This window comes from Terrapene carolina, unplaced genomic scaffold (assembly GCF_002925995.2).
Source record: "Terrapene carolina triunguis isolate 2854851 unplaced genomic scaffold, T_m_triunguis-2.0 Scaffold211, whole genome shotgun sequence".
NCBI classification, from domain to species: domain Eukaryota; kingdom Metazoa; phylum Chordata; order Testudines; family Emydidae; genus Terrapene; species Terrapene triunguis.
Genome location: NW_020664562.1, coordinates 3,480,555 through 3,496,576, shown reverse-complemented (window position 1 = coordinate 3,496,576; position 16,022 = coordinate 3,480,555). Strand labels below are relative to the sequence as shown.

Here is a 16,022-nt window from a genome sequence, read left to right as displayed (position 1 = left end):
AGCTCATCAAATAATAGACAACAAAGAGCAAACTTGTAAAAGGGTAAAATATGAGTATAATAAATCAGAATAATAAACCTAAACAGGAAATTCCAAAGACTGCCACCAACTATGAGTGAATCATACACAGTACTGTAATTTATGCATAAAAATGCATCCTTCTCAGCAGCAGCAAATAAAGTGCATGCAGTCATCAGACCAAATTAACAGGAGAAAGCACAGTTCCTCAGTCTATCCTGATCCTCTTAACAAAATTGTCAATTACCAAAGCATAGAAAGTAGATCAAGTAACACCGCAAGCCTCTTTTATCAGTTGCAGCTTTTGTCATCCAGGATCTAACAAACATATGTTCCCAATATTTCCCTTGATGAATGTGTCTCCTTCAAAACCAAAACACAGAGCATATGCCAACACCAAATCTTTGATTGGAGAGCACATACCAATTAGCCTTTGGTTTCTTTTTCCTATCTGTAGGTTTCCCCCATTACATTTGTCAAGCCACTTTCAAAATCAATTTACTAAATCAAATTTCTACCCCTTCCCCACCAAGTTCCCTCCGCACTGACCTCTTGGTTATCTGATTCCTAATCAACTACCTCACCTGACTAAGGGCCAGACTGAATACACTAATTCACCACTGGGCTTCTGTACAAGCCTGGGTGTGTTATTTGGAGGTCTGCTACAACTTTACCTAAGTTTCCATGGCAGAGAAGCTAGATGGCATTTTGACTGACTCTGATCCCAATACCAAGGTCATTCTGCATTACCTTTGAGCCATGCTTATTTAAAACTCTCAATAAAATATTAAAGGAATCATCACCAATCCCTCTCATCTCCCTCACACTAAAAAAAATAGATAAATTAAAAAATCAGACTTCTAAATTAACTTGTATATTTGAGGACCTCCAGTTGTAGCCACCATGGGCTGTGATCTTGAGAGATCTCATAAGATAAACATAGTGGAAGAAAAGCTCAAGTACTGCAGAAAGTAAACTTAGTGATTCAATGGGAGCTACTCCTGTTAAAGGATTCTGCGCTAGCAGAGATGCCATCTTTCACAGAAGATATTAAATGGAGATCTCAACAATTTGCAGTCATTAAAGAATCAAGATTCCATGGCACTTCTTATTAAGAGAGTTAACCTGGCCATACAGCAAACCGAATAATTACTTTTTGTCTACTTCTACATCCCATTGGCGATTGCATTCTTCGCTTTCTCTCCTACACTTGTGTAGTGTTGCAATGCACTGTTAGCCAGTTGCTGAATTCCACTACAGAACTGGCTGACATGATTACTATATTTAATGTTTATGAAGCACCTTGGGATAAACTATGATGTATACATTCATACATATAATTTTCATTTGTAATTCTTTTTTGAATAGGCTTTACCTTTCCAATTAGAAAATGGTAACTAAGGGAGAAATGGTGACTCCATTAAAGTCAAAGGCAAAACTCCAATTAATCAATGAGACCAGGATTTCATCCTAAGGCTACGTCTTCACTACCCGCCGATCTGGCGGGTAGCAATCGGTTTATCGGGGATCGACTTACCGCGTCTCGTGAGGACGCGGTAAAATCGATCCCTGATCGCTCTGCCGTCGACTCCGGAAATCCACCTCGACAAGAGGCGGCAGCGGAGTCGGCGGCAGCGGTCGGCTTTCCCCCGTCCTCACCGCCAGGTAAGCCGACCTAAAATACGCAACTTCAGCTACGGTATTCACGTAGCTGAAGTTGCGTATCTTAGGTCGGAACCCCGCTGTAGTGTAGACCTAGCCTCAGAGACTGTTTTTCAGGTACACTAAGGTCCCTTCAAAATGCTCCAACAGCATAAGGAAGTGTGTAGAAATGTCCCCTGAACAACCTCCCCAGCCATGGTAGAGTGGACACAAGTGCTGTATACCAGCACTGCTCCCAGCCCCTGATGTATGGGGTGGGCTGGGGACAGGTCAGGGTGTGGCTGGAGTCAACTGCCCTGTGACTACTGTTCTCTGCTTCCTAGGACTACTTATAGGGAGTCCTGGGATGCAGAGCATAAATTGGAGCAGTCCTAAGGCTGCTCTAGTTTACACTGGATTCCAAAATACAAGGAGTGCAGAAATGGCTCTAAATCACCTTTCTCCCCCATACCTGGCCCAGGGGCAGAATAGAGTAACTGAGCATCAGACCCTAAGTTTTAACTTTTCTCACTGCTTGATTTTTTGAGTATAACAAATGATCTTTTATGGTATTTAACCTGAACTTCACGTTTTTTTCCCTTCACTGAGGGCTTTTAATATTAATATCCCACTGCACAAGGCATTTCTTTTTGATAACTATCTTTCAGCAAATCTGCTGTAAGTGAAAGAGATTAGCAATTCAAGAGCCAAGTATTCTGTGGTTGATGGTCAGTACTTGCAAAATTCTACCCTTTTCATCATTTCCTTTAGAATATATCACTAAAAATGATTGTATGATGAACATTAATACCTGGATTAAAGTGAGAGATGGCATGTAATATTTATGCCTCCTGGCTCACAGTGTGTTCACCTCATTGCTGTGCAGTCTCATAAAACAATTACTGATTCCAGAAGTAAAAGGGACAATGTATATAAATCTCAGGGCAGGGAAAGTGTAAAGAGCTTTATTCATAGCTTGAAGGCAGCTGGGGCTCCATGTAAGGGGACTTCCTAAGAGAACAGGGAGAGGCCAATGCTCCAGGTCAGCCTGATTGACAGGGCGGGCTGGCTAATCACAGAGTCAGGAGGCCAGGGTGGGTCCCATCCTCCCGGTGAGCTGGAATTGCCTGGGTCAGACAGAGTGGAGCCAAGCTAAGGAGAGAGCAGAGGCCCAAGCTGAGCTGGGGAACAGAGCTGTGCCAGCCAGAGGGACCAGAACAGCAGCCCAGGAAGCAGGTCAGAGCTGGGAGCAGAGTCACAGAAGCAGCCCATAGAGCAGATCCTGTGCTGGGAGCAGAGCTGCAGCCACGGGGCCAGAGACACAGCCCAGGGGGCTGGAGGCAGAGCTGCAGCATCAGTGCTGAGGCAGAGTGAAGCCGGAGCTAGAACAGTGGGGCTGGAGCAGTCTGGAACCGGATGTGGTGAGCAATTGGGGCTAGCTAAGGGGGGGACCCTGGGCAAAGGCCCCAGCACAGAAAGACACCCCCAGCTAAGGGTCCTTGCAGGCCAGACTGGGAGGGGGATCTGAACCCGGGGGGGGGGGGGGGGTGACGCTTGGAGGATGGGTCCCATCACCCAAAGCCTGTGTGTGGCCACCACCAGAGCAAGTGTCCAAACCGCAGCATCCCTACAGCACAGCCAGGGCCTGAGAAGGAGGCCCGGGACCTACAAGGAACAGACTGTGAACTGCCCTGACAGTCCAGAGACACTGTTTGTAATGTTCCCTGCCACAGAGCGGGGTGATGTCTTTCCCATTTTTCCTTATTCTTTTTTAAATTAATTGTTGATTAAATAACTTGTATTTGCTTTAAATTGTATGAAATGATCAGTGGGTCAGGGAAGTGTCCAGTGTGGAGAGAGCACCCCGGAGTGGGGACACCCTAGCCCCTGTCCTAGGTGACCACAGCAAGATTGGGGGGTCGAGCCCCTCAGGAATTCTGGGCCCAGCCTTGTCAGGGTTACGAGGACTCTGCCAGACAGGAGAGTGGAAGGGGAATCCTCAAGGGCAGGGAGGCCTCTGGGTAAAGGAAGTGGGAGCAAGGACTCAGATCCTTTCGCAAGCCCATTTCACCGGGGTAGTGCAGAAGCCAGGAAAGTTCCCCACAATAGCAGGACCATTCCCCCGCTTACACTCCACACCTAACTTCTGTTCTGCATTTAACAAGAATCACTAGAGGTTCGATTTTATTACGTGAGTGTGAGAGAGAGCGAGAGATTTCCCCCTCCGTACCCAATCCACAGAGGATATGAGTCTACTACAGCTCCCAAGTAGGGGACTAAGGCCATTAGCCAGTCTTGCCAACGATTGTGAAATTATTGCAAGCAACACTAGTTGTTCCTGCTGCAGGAGCTCAGGCAAAAACACAATAAGTTCCTTCCTTCATGCAATTTGTGGGGCACAAAACCAGAGAAAAAGAGATAATTCACTGAACTGGAAACCATGAGGCTATGAGTTCTAGCTCTTCCACTAATGCTGTTAATATTTCTGTACCTTCACAGCCCTTACTATTAAGCAAGCAAGGCCTCATATTATTACCCCAGGGACATAACTATCATTCATCCATTTTACAGATAAGATAACTGAGAACTTGAACAAGGCTATTCTGGAAACAGACTCTAATGTAACAGACCCAAGTCTCATCCACTTTGCTGCATTGCCTTTCAGAAGGAACATGTCACATGTGCATGTGTAAGTCACACTAATACAGTCTGGCTCTGTGTTGTTCTTTAAAGACTAGGCCACATATAGAGATTTTTGACTCTGCTACTGCCTCCACACTAACATTTGTGGTTCTTCAGCTCAAGTGGGAGGGGCCAATGTTTTTAAAACCTGACTCAGTCTTCACTAATGATCCAAACTGGGATTTTGTTATACTTGGATACAACCCCTACACCAGTGTTTCTCAATGACCGGTCTGTGGACTGGCGCTGTTCCCTGAGATCTCCCTGATACAGTTTAGGAAGGTAGCAAGCAGAGCCCTGGTATCAAAAAGGTTAAGAAACACTGCCCTAGACCACCTTCTGCTCCTAGAGCCAGGAATTCTGATGCCCAATGTTCCATTGCTGTCTCCCAAACACTTGTCACATGACTTTGCTGGTGGATTACATGTTGCCCTCTATGGGCTGGCCCACATACAGTATAACAGAATGCCTTCCCAAACACCACTTACTCCTATAGCAGAAGTGGAAAAGGTCTTGAGATACAAATCCTGCTTGTGGTGGAAAATAAATGTTAGTGTTAAGACTCTGTTTTTGTATATTGCATAACACTACTTAGAAATGAATTTGATATTTTAGTGTTTGTTTGAACTTTGGCTCATGGGAGCTTTTAAGAACAGGATGTGGCATTTAATTATACAGTGTGGTTGAAACTGAGAACAATACATGGGAGATCTTGCCTGTGTGCCCAAGGAGTGGAAGATGCTACTTGTGTAAACTCCAAACATTTGATTTAATAAACATATATTTTCAGAAAGCAAACCTCATTCTCAAAGCTGTAACATTATAATGAGTGGGGTTTGGATGCCTCAGGCATTGCTAATGACCTACCGAGCCTTTCACTTATAGGTCACCAGTTTGAATCCAGCATAGATGAGTATGATGACACCTATATAAGGTGAGTTTGGTGGACCATGGTTCTAAATTCCATGTCACAAATTCATCATGCTGTTTCGCACTAAAATGAAAGTTCTTCATGGTAGGAACTGCGTACAGAGCCTAGCCAATGGGACCTGGATCTCAGTTGGGTCCTCTAGCAAGAACAGAGGCCAAAATCTTACTTATGAAAAATTTGCAAAAGTTTGCAACAATGTAATTGTCACAAACCTTTAGGCTGTAGGCAGAGGGAGTTCAAAAATCAGAAGACAGACCAAAAAACATGATTTAACTTTTTTGGACAATCTCACAAAATGTTGGGTCTGCCTCATGATTTTTGAACTTTTGGGGTTGGCAATAATGTCTTTTGCTCAAGCTGTAGAGATTCCTGCTTTTAGATCTGGAGTACCTAGGTTAAACCTCTGGGGATGACCAAGATGACGGTCGTCCTATTATACACCAGTATCACAAAGGCTTCAGTAAAGGATTAATTAAGGTCACCAAGCACATTTACTGTTTATCACAGAAATTTCAGTAGAGATGGACATGATATGTAGATCCTGTAGTATATCCCTTTACCTGATCAGAGTTATTGTCCACAGTTACAGTACAGTAGATTAAAAATACCAGAAATCTTTTTCTTACACATTTTTGATTCTCAAAGGGTGAAAGTCAATGATTAATAAAAATATGTGAATAGGCTCCACCTTGAGTCCTAGGGTAGCTGAACATTTCTGCTGAACTGATCAGTAATGAAATAATTAACAATCCCGACATTCAAGCAAGCTTAATTAGATTTCAGATTTAGCACCTTTTGAGCTGAGTTCTTGTTTCAACCTAATCAGCAGACTCAGTAAGACAGCATTGCACTGCTTTACCATTGGGAAGTTATCTTTTAACCATTAATGGACAAAAGCTTAAAAATACCATTCCAAGGGCACTCATTGCCCTAACTATGCTTCCAGTGAAGTCAATAATAAACCTTCCATTGAATTTGTTGAATTCAATGGAAGGAGGTTTAGGCCACTCCTGCAAATTTCTGAAAATCTCACCCATAAAGCTTAATTCTTCAGAAACTTCTGGGGCCACCAGAGAAGTGCTGGTCAGGAGAATTAGTTAGTACAGCCTGAATCTGACCCCTTATAATGAGTAACTAAAAACTAGTGTCAGAACAATCATACCACACTTGTTAATTTATCAGTCATATTTTATTCATTATATAGTTTAGCTATATAACAACTCATATTTCTATTGATAAAAGTAGTATTTGAATTGAGGGGAGAGAAAAAAAAGTGATTCCTCTGCCTCTAGTGGAGTTTAGACATCACTCTGACAGCTATGCATGGGGTAATTTTTATGCTTGGCTCACACGTATACTTCTGGACAATACACCAGATTCCACCAAATATCAGGCGTTATCAAAACTTTTCCCCACAAGAACCTGTCCCCGAGACCTCTTCTGCAAGCACTTTATTCTTTCTCCCCTCAAAATTACCCAAACACTGGATATAAATATGTATCAAACAATTTAGCCTACTTAGTAAGGGGGAAAGGTGTCCTGAATGCAGAGGGGAAAAGCTCCTGTGCAACAGAGAACACTCGCAGTGGAGTGGACCAGAATGTGAGAACTCAGGCTGGTGTCTTCAGTGGCTGATGGACTGGAACTCCAGTTTGCACATAAGCACTCTAGAGCAGGAGAATGAGTTAGCAAAATATGAGAGAGGGTGCCACGTGACCTGTCTGCCTAGAATGTGCACACCTTGCACCGGTCTTGCTTAATCTCTCTCACACACAGAAATCTTGATATCTCACTTTTTTTTCCATGTGCAAGAATAACTGGAGGCTCTCTGGTAGCTTTACTCCACAGCATCAAGGGTCAAAAGAACCTCACCCTCACATCACTGCATCTGTTTGCAAGCCTCAAAGCCATTGTCCCAGCTTTAGTAAAACATCCTGAATGGTTCTTTCCACTGCCGTCACACAGGATGCAAAGAATGCTTGTGGTACAACACACTGTTGCACATAAAAGACCAATCCCAGTATACTCTGAAAACTCATCCACACATCTATTCCCACTGAAATTGCTAGTTCTAGGGATGCAACAGGGATATAGTGCATTAACTAGAATGCTATACAGTTATATATCAATCCATTTTCCTGCTCCCCACTAAAACATAAGGTCTGAGGTTTGAAGTGTTTCCCTCTGTGACATTCTGTACTTTGGGGGAACACCCTAAACCCCTATGTTCATCCTTATAATATGATTGTGTGGTATCCAATGCAAAGTTTGTCACGTTGGGTGTCTTTGGAAGGCTCATGATGTACTGAGCATTGTTGTTATGGTAATGTTATAGGTTGTAATTTCATGTATATAGTTGTGAGGCAGAAAATATGTCCTCATAGCTTAAAGCAAACCCAGGCAAAAACTCTCCAGAAGCAGAGGAGTAGTTCACACCTCATCACGGCATGTATGGGACAAACCCAGCCCAGCCTCACAGGAACAAAGGACACTGGCCTAGGCAACAACAAAGGTTCTGTTGGACTCTCGAGTGAGTCACCCCCCTTCCTTTGGTCAGTTTGGGACTGCAATGAGGTAATGCTCACCTGACTCTGAAGGGGGGGAGGCAAAGCCAAGAGGGAAGAAAGGACATGATAAAAGGGAGAGACATTTGCCATGCTCTTCCTCTCTCTTCCACCTCCATCTACAGACCTCACCACCAAGCGACTGAAGCGCTGATCAAAGGGGAGAGCCTGACTGAAGGGCAACCAACCAGCCTGTGGTGAGAAGCATCTAAGTTTGTAAGGGCATTGAAAGTGTTAAGATCAGCTTAGAATGCGTTTTGCTTTTATTTCATTTGACCAAATCCGACTTGTTATGCCTTGACTTATAATCATTTAAAATCTATCTTTGTAGTTAATAAATCTGTTTGTTTATCCTACCTGAAGCAGTGCATTTGGTTTGAAGCGTGTCAGAGATTCCCCTTGGAATAACAAGCCTGGCATGTATCAATTTCTTTGTTAAATTGACAAACTCATATAAGCTTGCAATGTACAGCGGGCATAACTGGACACTGCAAGATGGAGGTTCCTAGGGTTGTGCAGGGACCGGAGATATTGGCTAGTGTCATTCAGTTGCACAATCCAAGGAGCAGCTTACATGCCAGATGCTGTGCGTGAACAGCCCAGGAGTGAGGGTTCTCACAGCAGAGCAGGGTAAAGCTGGCTCCCGGAGTCAAGGATTGGAGTGACCTAGCAAATCACCAGTCTGGATAACACCACAGAGGAACGTCACACCTCCCCATGGGAACACAAGAGAATTATGTTCAGAAAGTCCCCTCCTCCATCTCCCCCAGGGGATAGAATAGGTAAAAGGCCTTCTTATCTAGGGTGCCTCTAATATACTTTAACCTCCTAAAGTAAAAGTGGCTTCAGGCAGCCAATTTAAATGAGTTCATAAATAGCCTGAAAACTTTACTAGACACCCATTAGCCAGAGGACTATACCTCCTGGACAAAGGCCTATGCAAGTGATGAGTGATGGCCCAAAATGGGAAAATTCAAGGCAACACACTGGAGATAAGCTATCAGAGGAGCTCTGAATACCACAGTAATACTGGCAAGTGTCTTATTAATTTTATTTTGCCGTTGCTTGGGAAACTTATAAGCAACAGCAGAGGCAATGCTATTGTCTATTTGTAGACAGAAAAACATTGGTTCATATTTGCAACCATAAGGGAATAGTTTTAAATCAAAGTTAAAATTGTGCAGAGATAGATGGCTTACTGTTACTCACTGGGGACAATATACCATGCATTATATGCAAGTGGATTTTTCAGTGCTGTAGTTGACACAAAGAAAGGTTCATATTTTACCATTCCTGCACACAGCTTCACATCTCCCTTTACCATTGATTAGGCTACACTGCAGCACTTTTTCATTTCAAAAGTATGAAACCTTTTAATTCAGTGCCACTAAAAGGTCTGTTGTTATGCCTTGTGTTGTCCCCAAGACATATAATCATGTATCCAAAAAGAACCCTCCTATGGCCTTCTGAACATGTTCCAAACTGTTGTATAGCACAGCAACCAATACATTGTAATGTCAATGCCAGCCAACGGTATGTCAAAGTAATGACACTGTAAAGTTAAACATGGTATTGTGACCGTACTCCTTTTCAGGATTAGTGGGCAAAGCACAGAAGTGGGACTATTTGAGATGTAGTTCTATCCGCAGCTCTGCCACAGATGATAGACCCATTATGTGACTCTAAAAAAGTCATTTAGCTTTGCTAAACCTCTTTCCCCATCTGTAAAATGGAGATAATACTTTCCTACCACCTATAGGCATGACATAAAACCTAATTCATTTATGTTTGTGAAGTGCTTTGAGAGCCTCAGATTGATGATCCTTCAGAAGTGCAAGGTGTTAATTAGCAAGGATTATCAAATTCACTAGAATGTTCACACAATCCCCAGTATGTGACATTATTACAGAAACACAACTTCCATCAAATTCTCAAGAGAAAATAAGACCCATGTCTAAAACAAATATATATAAAAAGTTTTTCAATAAAATTACACAAACAACAACAATTATTGGTTCTCATGTGGTCCAAAACATTCAAGTTAAACATAGCAGAATTTACAAACAGAACATTGTACTCCATTTCTGAGGAGCTGGGTTGGGAGTGGGAACCTTCCTAAACATTTGGGGCCTAATTTTAAAATGCGTTCCTTTTATAAGAAGATCTGGAAACTGGATGTCACATTAAGGTGCCATATTTATAACTGGGCTACCTTTAAAAATACAAGATGTGTACAACGTATTGTTCATGTTCTCTCAGTTACATATCTAATGCATTAGCTGAAATTTATATTTCATGGTAAAGTAATTATCTTACCTTCATTTTTCCTTGTAAATTAAGATAAAATTATAATTGTTTATTCTTTAAAACAGACATTCACTAAAAATATTTGTTTAAAATACAGCCAGAACTACATGGGACCAAATTCCTTTCTGGTGTGACTCCATTTGCTTTAACAAAGTAGCACCAAGGATTAATCTGTCCCATTAGTCTCATTTTCCATTCCAAAATTCCTTCATGGCATAAAAGAGCGAGCTGGCTGGCCACGGTCATTAAATACAGGCATTCTGGATCTGGTCCTACTCCCACTGAACTCAATGAGAGTTAACTAGTGGGATGTCAGAACCAAACACAGACAACTGCAAAAATAGTCTTGATCTTGAGCTTTAGTTCTGATGCAAAATTTCCCTGTGCCAACCCTCCTTAATTTAGTTTTGTAATAAAAACTTTGCCATGGGATATAAATGTTTGCTGGAGATTTCTTTGTCAATAGCAACCTGCACAGACTATGCAACTTCTACTTTCTTCTTTAGGCACTGGCAAACTGATTGCCAAACCCCACTCAGATATACTGGATGCTTCACAAGTACATGGAACTTAACACAGTGGTTAGTTATTATCAGAAGTCAGGTCTGGGGTTAAAAAAGGGGTGGAATGGGATTGATCAAAACTACCCAAAATTTCAATGGAGGGGTAAGATACAATCAGAACCTAAATCCAGAACTTAGTTTTGTGCAGACCACCATTCTGGACCAATCCAAATCCCAGATTCCAACTCTCAAACTATAGGTATTCAATCTCTCTCTAAATAGGTCCCATCTCTAGTGGTCAATTTTTTCTCTTCTACAAGGGGACAGTCACTTGGCTTAGGTGTTATTAAAACTGTATTCATCTCCACCACCTCAACACCACATTGTGTCCATACATTTATACTGCAGCACTGAGATAACATATAACATACTGTACAATATATTACCATTTGTGTCCGAGATAGCAGGACTTTTAAAGAACTCAGAAGTCATTTGATAGTTTGTGTGTCAGAAATGAATAAGCAGGGCACAATCTTTTTTTTAAATGAACATTTACTTGATGTGATGCACCAAATAACTTTTTTTTTTTTAAAAAATTATGACTGACAAAACTGGACTTTCCTAATAAGCATGGGACACTGGAAGAGCCCCAAAGTCTTTCAAATGACATCACATCTGAGATTTTTTGTTTTTGCCCTCACAACGTCTACAGTAACACTTTTATAAAACATTAAAATTCTTTCCTCAGCAATACATTTAGGTGACCCAAATGTTACATCTACCCCAGAAGTACTGTAGGAACTGCTCCTAGTGAAGCTCGATGCAGTAGAAATGTGTAAGTCAGTGGAAGAGTCTTCTCAATATTGATTCTAAATTCTGCCAACCAATTCTGTACAAAATTGTTCTGTGCAAACCTGTTATGAAAAAGGCCTTGTGCAGAGAAACAAAAGGCACTCTCGTGGTTTTTTCCCATCTATCACGTACCCACTCCACATCGACTTAAGAGGGCCTCTTTTTGAGCCAATCGATTACTACTTTTTGAAATTGGTCCAGACAACAGCTGGATTAATCTGGGTATATGAAGCAGAGACACACGAGAGGACAGATTGTTGGAGATCTTTGGTGAACACTTTCCTCCCTCAGCATCTACAATGATCGTCTCCACTCAATACCTGGACCACTTCACTAGCCAACATGGGACAAGCTGTACTGCAAGTGACTGAATCCAACAGAGCTTAGTGTATACTATGCAATGTGACCTCAGGAACAAACTAATGTACACAAGGCCAAATTCAGCCCAGCTGTAATGGTGTAACTCCACTGGAAAAAATGGCATCATATCAGGTATGAATCTGGCCTATAAGATCTGATGCTATGAGGCACTAAGTGTCTTCAAAACACACTAAAGCTCAGCACTTCACAGGAACAAACCTCCAATAAGATAAATGCAAATTAAAAAATTCCAACAATAGCTAAGTTTATAAGACAGGGATGGTCCAGTTACTTATCCAGTAGTCCATCCAGACCACGACATGCAAAGACAGTGGAAGTCTTTGAAGATGAAGGTCTAATTACCTATTGCATTCATACTGTGGTCCCACACTCCTTGCAGGACACCTGTTGGAAAGGATACATAATGGACGCCAAGACCTCACAAAAAAAGAAGAACTAGCCAGTTTGCCTGTCTGGCAGCTGAGCATAAGGCAAATCACAGAGTGGAATCATTCAAATCTTAAATAATGACGAGACAGGCATAACTTAAAGAATCTCTCGTAGCCACCACTTCAACTAACAGAATTTCAAAAAGAATAGCACTAGATATGGGCCAAGAAATGGGACACAATGCAGTCTGAGAGCCAGTGATTATTATTCTAGATTTGTAGGAATTCGACTCTGTACTAGATCCATAAGATTAGTGACCAATTCTGGAACACAGAGTTTCTTAACCATCTTCTGAAGCACCTGGTATTGGCCACTCTCAGCGATAGGATACTGGACTTGACACATCAGAGTCTGATCAGATATGGCAATTGCTGCATTCCTATGATTCAAGGTAGAAGAAGCCAATATGGGAGAAATTGCTATTGGCTTGTGTGTGTGTGTGGGGGGGGGGGGGGGGAAATTACAGAAGTAGAGTTTTCAAAAATTAAGAAAGCAAAAAATATTATAGATTTACGACGACAGTATTTATTTTCCACTTTAAAACATTCACTGAAGTGGACCAAATGATCACTTTGTACAAAATCTTGACTTCCAAGGCTATATGTGGAAGCTGAGCTTTCATCAAAGATGCAAAACAGATTATAATAATGTAAAATTTGATACTGCAAACAGGCTTTGCTGTATGCTTTCCAATTTATAAGGGTTTAGTTATTATTTTAATTACTAAATGAAATGTTAACATTTAAGTAATCAAGGAAAGGGATTTCCTGGGGGGTGGAAGGAAAGAGACAATGAGGGGAGGGGGCTTCCTGGGTTTTGGGAAAGAAAGTGGCACTGGAGTTGTGGTTCCTGTGCATTGGGGGGAGCAACAAAGAGGGATGGAAGACAGAGGTGGGAAACCAGACTGAAATGAGAGCAAGGAGATTGCAGAGACAGTGAATAGAGGAGGGGAGTGAGAGACTGTAAAAGGAAAAACCATAGGGAAGAGTAGGCAAAAGGAATAGAGTGACTGAGGGAGAGAACACAAAGGGGATTATGGAAATGAAATTTAAAAGTAACCTGCAATACAAGCAAAACATTGAAAGAATCACTGAAATATAAGTTGGGTGTCCTACCCCAAGCTAGGGAGGAGCAAAGGGAAGGAGCAAATCTATACTAACTTTTTTTTAAATGTCTTTGCCTGACAAAAATTACCTTCCTGCTTTTGGGTTTGAGAAAAGTGTTCCAGATGATTTTTTAAAAATGACATAAAAGTTGTTTCAGACCCTACAGTCAACCCAGAATCCCCCTAGCTGATTTTTGTGGCTTTACAGTCACCATATCCTATTTTTTAAGTGTGTGTTTCAGGCAGCAACAGAAAGACAAAGGAAACTGACTGCCTTCACAGAAGAAATAGTGAAACTGACAGTTTTCATAGAAGGCAGTCTGATATCATGATGGACAACCTTATAAAAACACAGTAAATATAAAAATGCACCAAATAGACAAACTGAAAAAAGAAAACATGATTTTTTCAATAATCTTTCAGCATTATAGATATTAGCTGTTATTTTTGACAATATCAGGTAAACATTTTGCAGGCAGATATCTGGAAGGGGGTGGTTCTCTTTTTTACATTGATGGCGTCACTCGAAGCACCTAAATATCTGAAATAGGGGGAAGGGAGTCTTACCTGAGTTCCTGTGACTGATTCCTAGAATGTTGCAATCTGAAGTGTCTCAGAGGAAACTAGAACCAGGAAACTCATGTTCTAAAACAGATTTGTTTGGTTTGGGATTTTGTTAAAAAAAGTTTGGTTTGAACTTCTGTGTGTGCTGGCTCCTTCAAGTCACTAAGAGAGGTTTGACAAGGGAAGAGGAGAAAGCCAGAGAAAAGGAATAGGAAAGGGACAGAAAACAGATACTGAAAAACAGGAAGGCAAGATATACAGCAGAAAAGGAAAGACATGAGCTACAAAAGCAGCACAGTAGAATAGCTACTTGTTTCACAGAAAGCTTGTTGAAGAAGTACACAAAGACTACAAACAAATGTGCGATTTTTTCAGAGGAGGCAGGAGACATGATTCTGTTGGTGTAGGTAATGGAACTCTGTAGTCCAAAATTCTTTTTATGTTCTTTAGTAGGACGAAGTCTAGTTTTAACATAAAACGGCTTTTGCAAGAGCAATAGTGGATCCTTTCAAAGTCTGTGTGCGTGTGCATGTTTTAAAATCAATTTGTGTCTATCTGATGGGGAAATATAGGCATATTCAGCACTCAGAGGTGACAATGCATATTTGTGTATGCACATGACAGGAGGGAGTGAGTTAACAGAATGTAACTTGTTATTGGCAAATTATTCTGGTTGAGAATTCCATATAAAAAGGGTGACAGACATTAAACAAGATATGTATGCACTGATCTACAAAAGTGCACGAAGTTGACTTTTATTTTTTATTTCATTTCCAAGGAGAATTCTGTGCTCTGTGCTACTTGCTCACCCTTTTTTTTTTTCTAAAATGTGGTTGCAACCCTCTCCCTTTACATATTATATACTGCATTTACTTAATTCAGCAGATGACACCAAAATCTTAACACACATACACACATAGATCTTCCCAGTTAATTGGACTTGGAAAAACATTTCCTTACCTGGATCGTGGAAAGGCACCAAAGCAAAGTTGTAAAGTGGTTTCTTAGGTCTTTTCAGAGAGGTTTCCAAAATTTTAGATGCCCCTTCAATAACTTGAACTAAGTCATCATACATAGAGCCAGTCACATCAAACACAAATGCTAAGGTGGATGCTCCCTCTGGGATTTCTTCAGCTCTGGGCTCCTTCTCTGCACTGGTATCTTGTGCATAGCAAGAAGAAAAGAGAGCCAGCAAGAATCCTATGCAGATTCCCACTCTCCAGATAGGGATATTTCCACGGGAAATCATTTTCCTCCCCAGTGCCTAAGTAGCGTGCTTAGTACTCACTAAGTGTCAGAGGGCTTCCACTGCAGTGGAGAAATACATTTGAACTTTTTAAAAAACAAACAAAACAAAACCTTTTCTGCACAACTTAGATCTGAATTGCTCTGCCCCCCACACCCACACACTCCACCAGCCCTTTGAGAGAGGGAAGGAGAGGGATGCAGCAGCTTTTGTTTGTGTGTAGTTTCTGGTTTCTCTCCCTTCCCTTTCTACTTGTCTGCAGGACTTTTGTAGTGTCTCATGGAGTGAGGGGAGAAAGTCCCATCCATGCCCTACTGTGTGCGTTGCTGCTGCTGCTGCTGGAATCTTTGGCAAGAGGCAGAGAGAGGCTCCCAATGTGCTGCTGCTGCTGCTGCTGCTGTTGGAGTCTTTGGCCAGAGCCTGAGGTTCCCAACTGCTGCTGTGAGACACAAGGAGCGGATGCCTAGCCCAGCCTCGGCTTCCCATTGGTCACCCGTTCTCCCCCTGCATTTGCCTTAGAGGCCCTTTTTTAGGGAGACTTTTAAAAATGTTTATTGGGTCACTTGAGTGCCACAGAATCACTTGGAGCAAAACCTTCGGTGATAACAATAAAAGCAGGACTGAGCCATAAGCAGGAAATTCGCCCCAGATGTGTGGTTTCCTCACCACTCTGTGACAGTCAGGGGAGCTGAATGTTTCCATTAGTGATTAGGAACAATGTACTCACCAGGATTGGGTCTGCACATTCCTGAGCTAGGAGGACATGGATAATCCTAGTACTCCCTCTCAACCTTAGGGG

The 16,022-nt window shown here is 41.8% G+C and overlaps 1 protein-coding gene across 1 annotated transcript in view; it reads right to left on the bottom strand.

Annotated features, from left to right (window-relative positions):
• LOC113407339 (hemicentin-1-like) overlaps window positions 1-15,226 on the bottom strand; it is a 344,382-nt gene extending 329,156 nt beyond the window's left edge. Inside the window, exon 1 of the mRNA XM_026655742.1 lies at window positions 14,938-15,226. Coding sequence (XP_026511527.1) covers window positions 14,938-15,226 — 289 coding nt within the window. The remainder of the gene's footprint in view (window positions 1-14,937) is intronic.
• Between the last annotated feature and the right edge of the window lie 796 nt (window positions 15,227-16,022).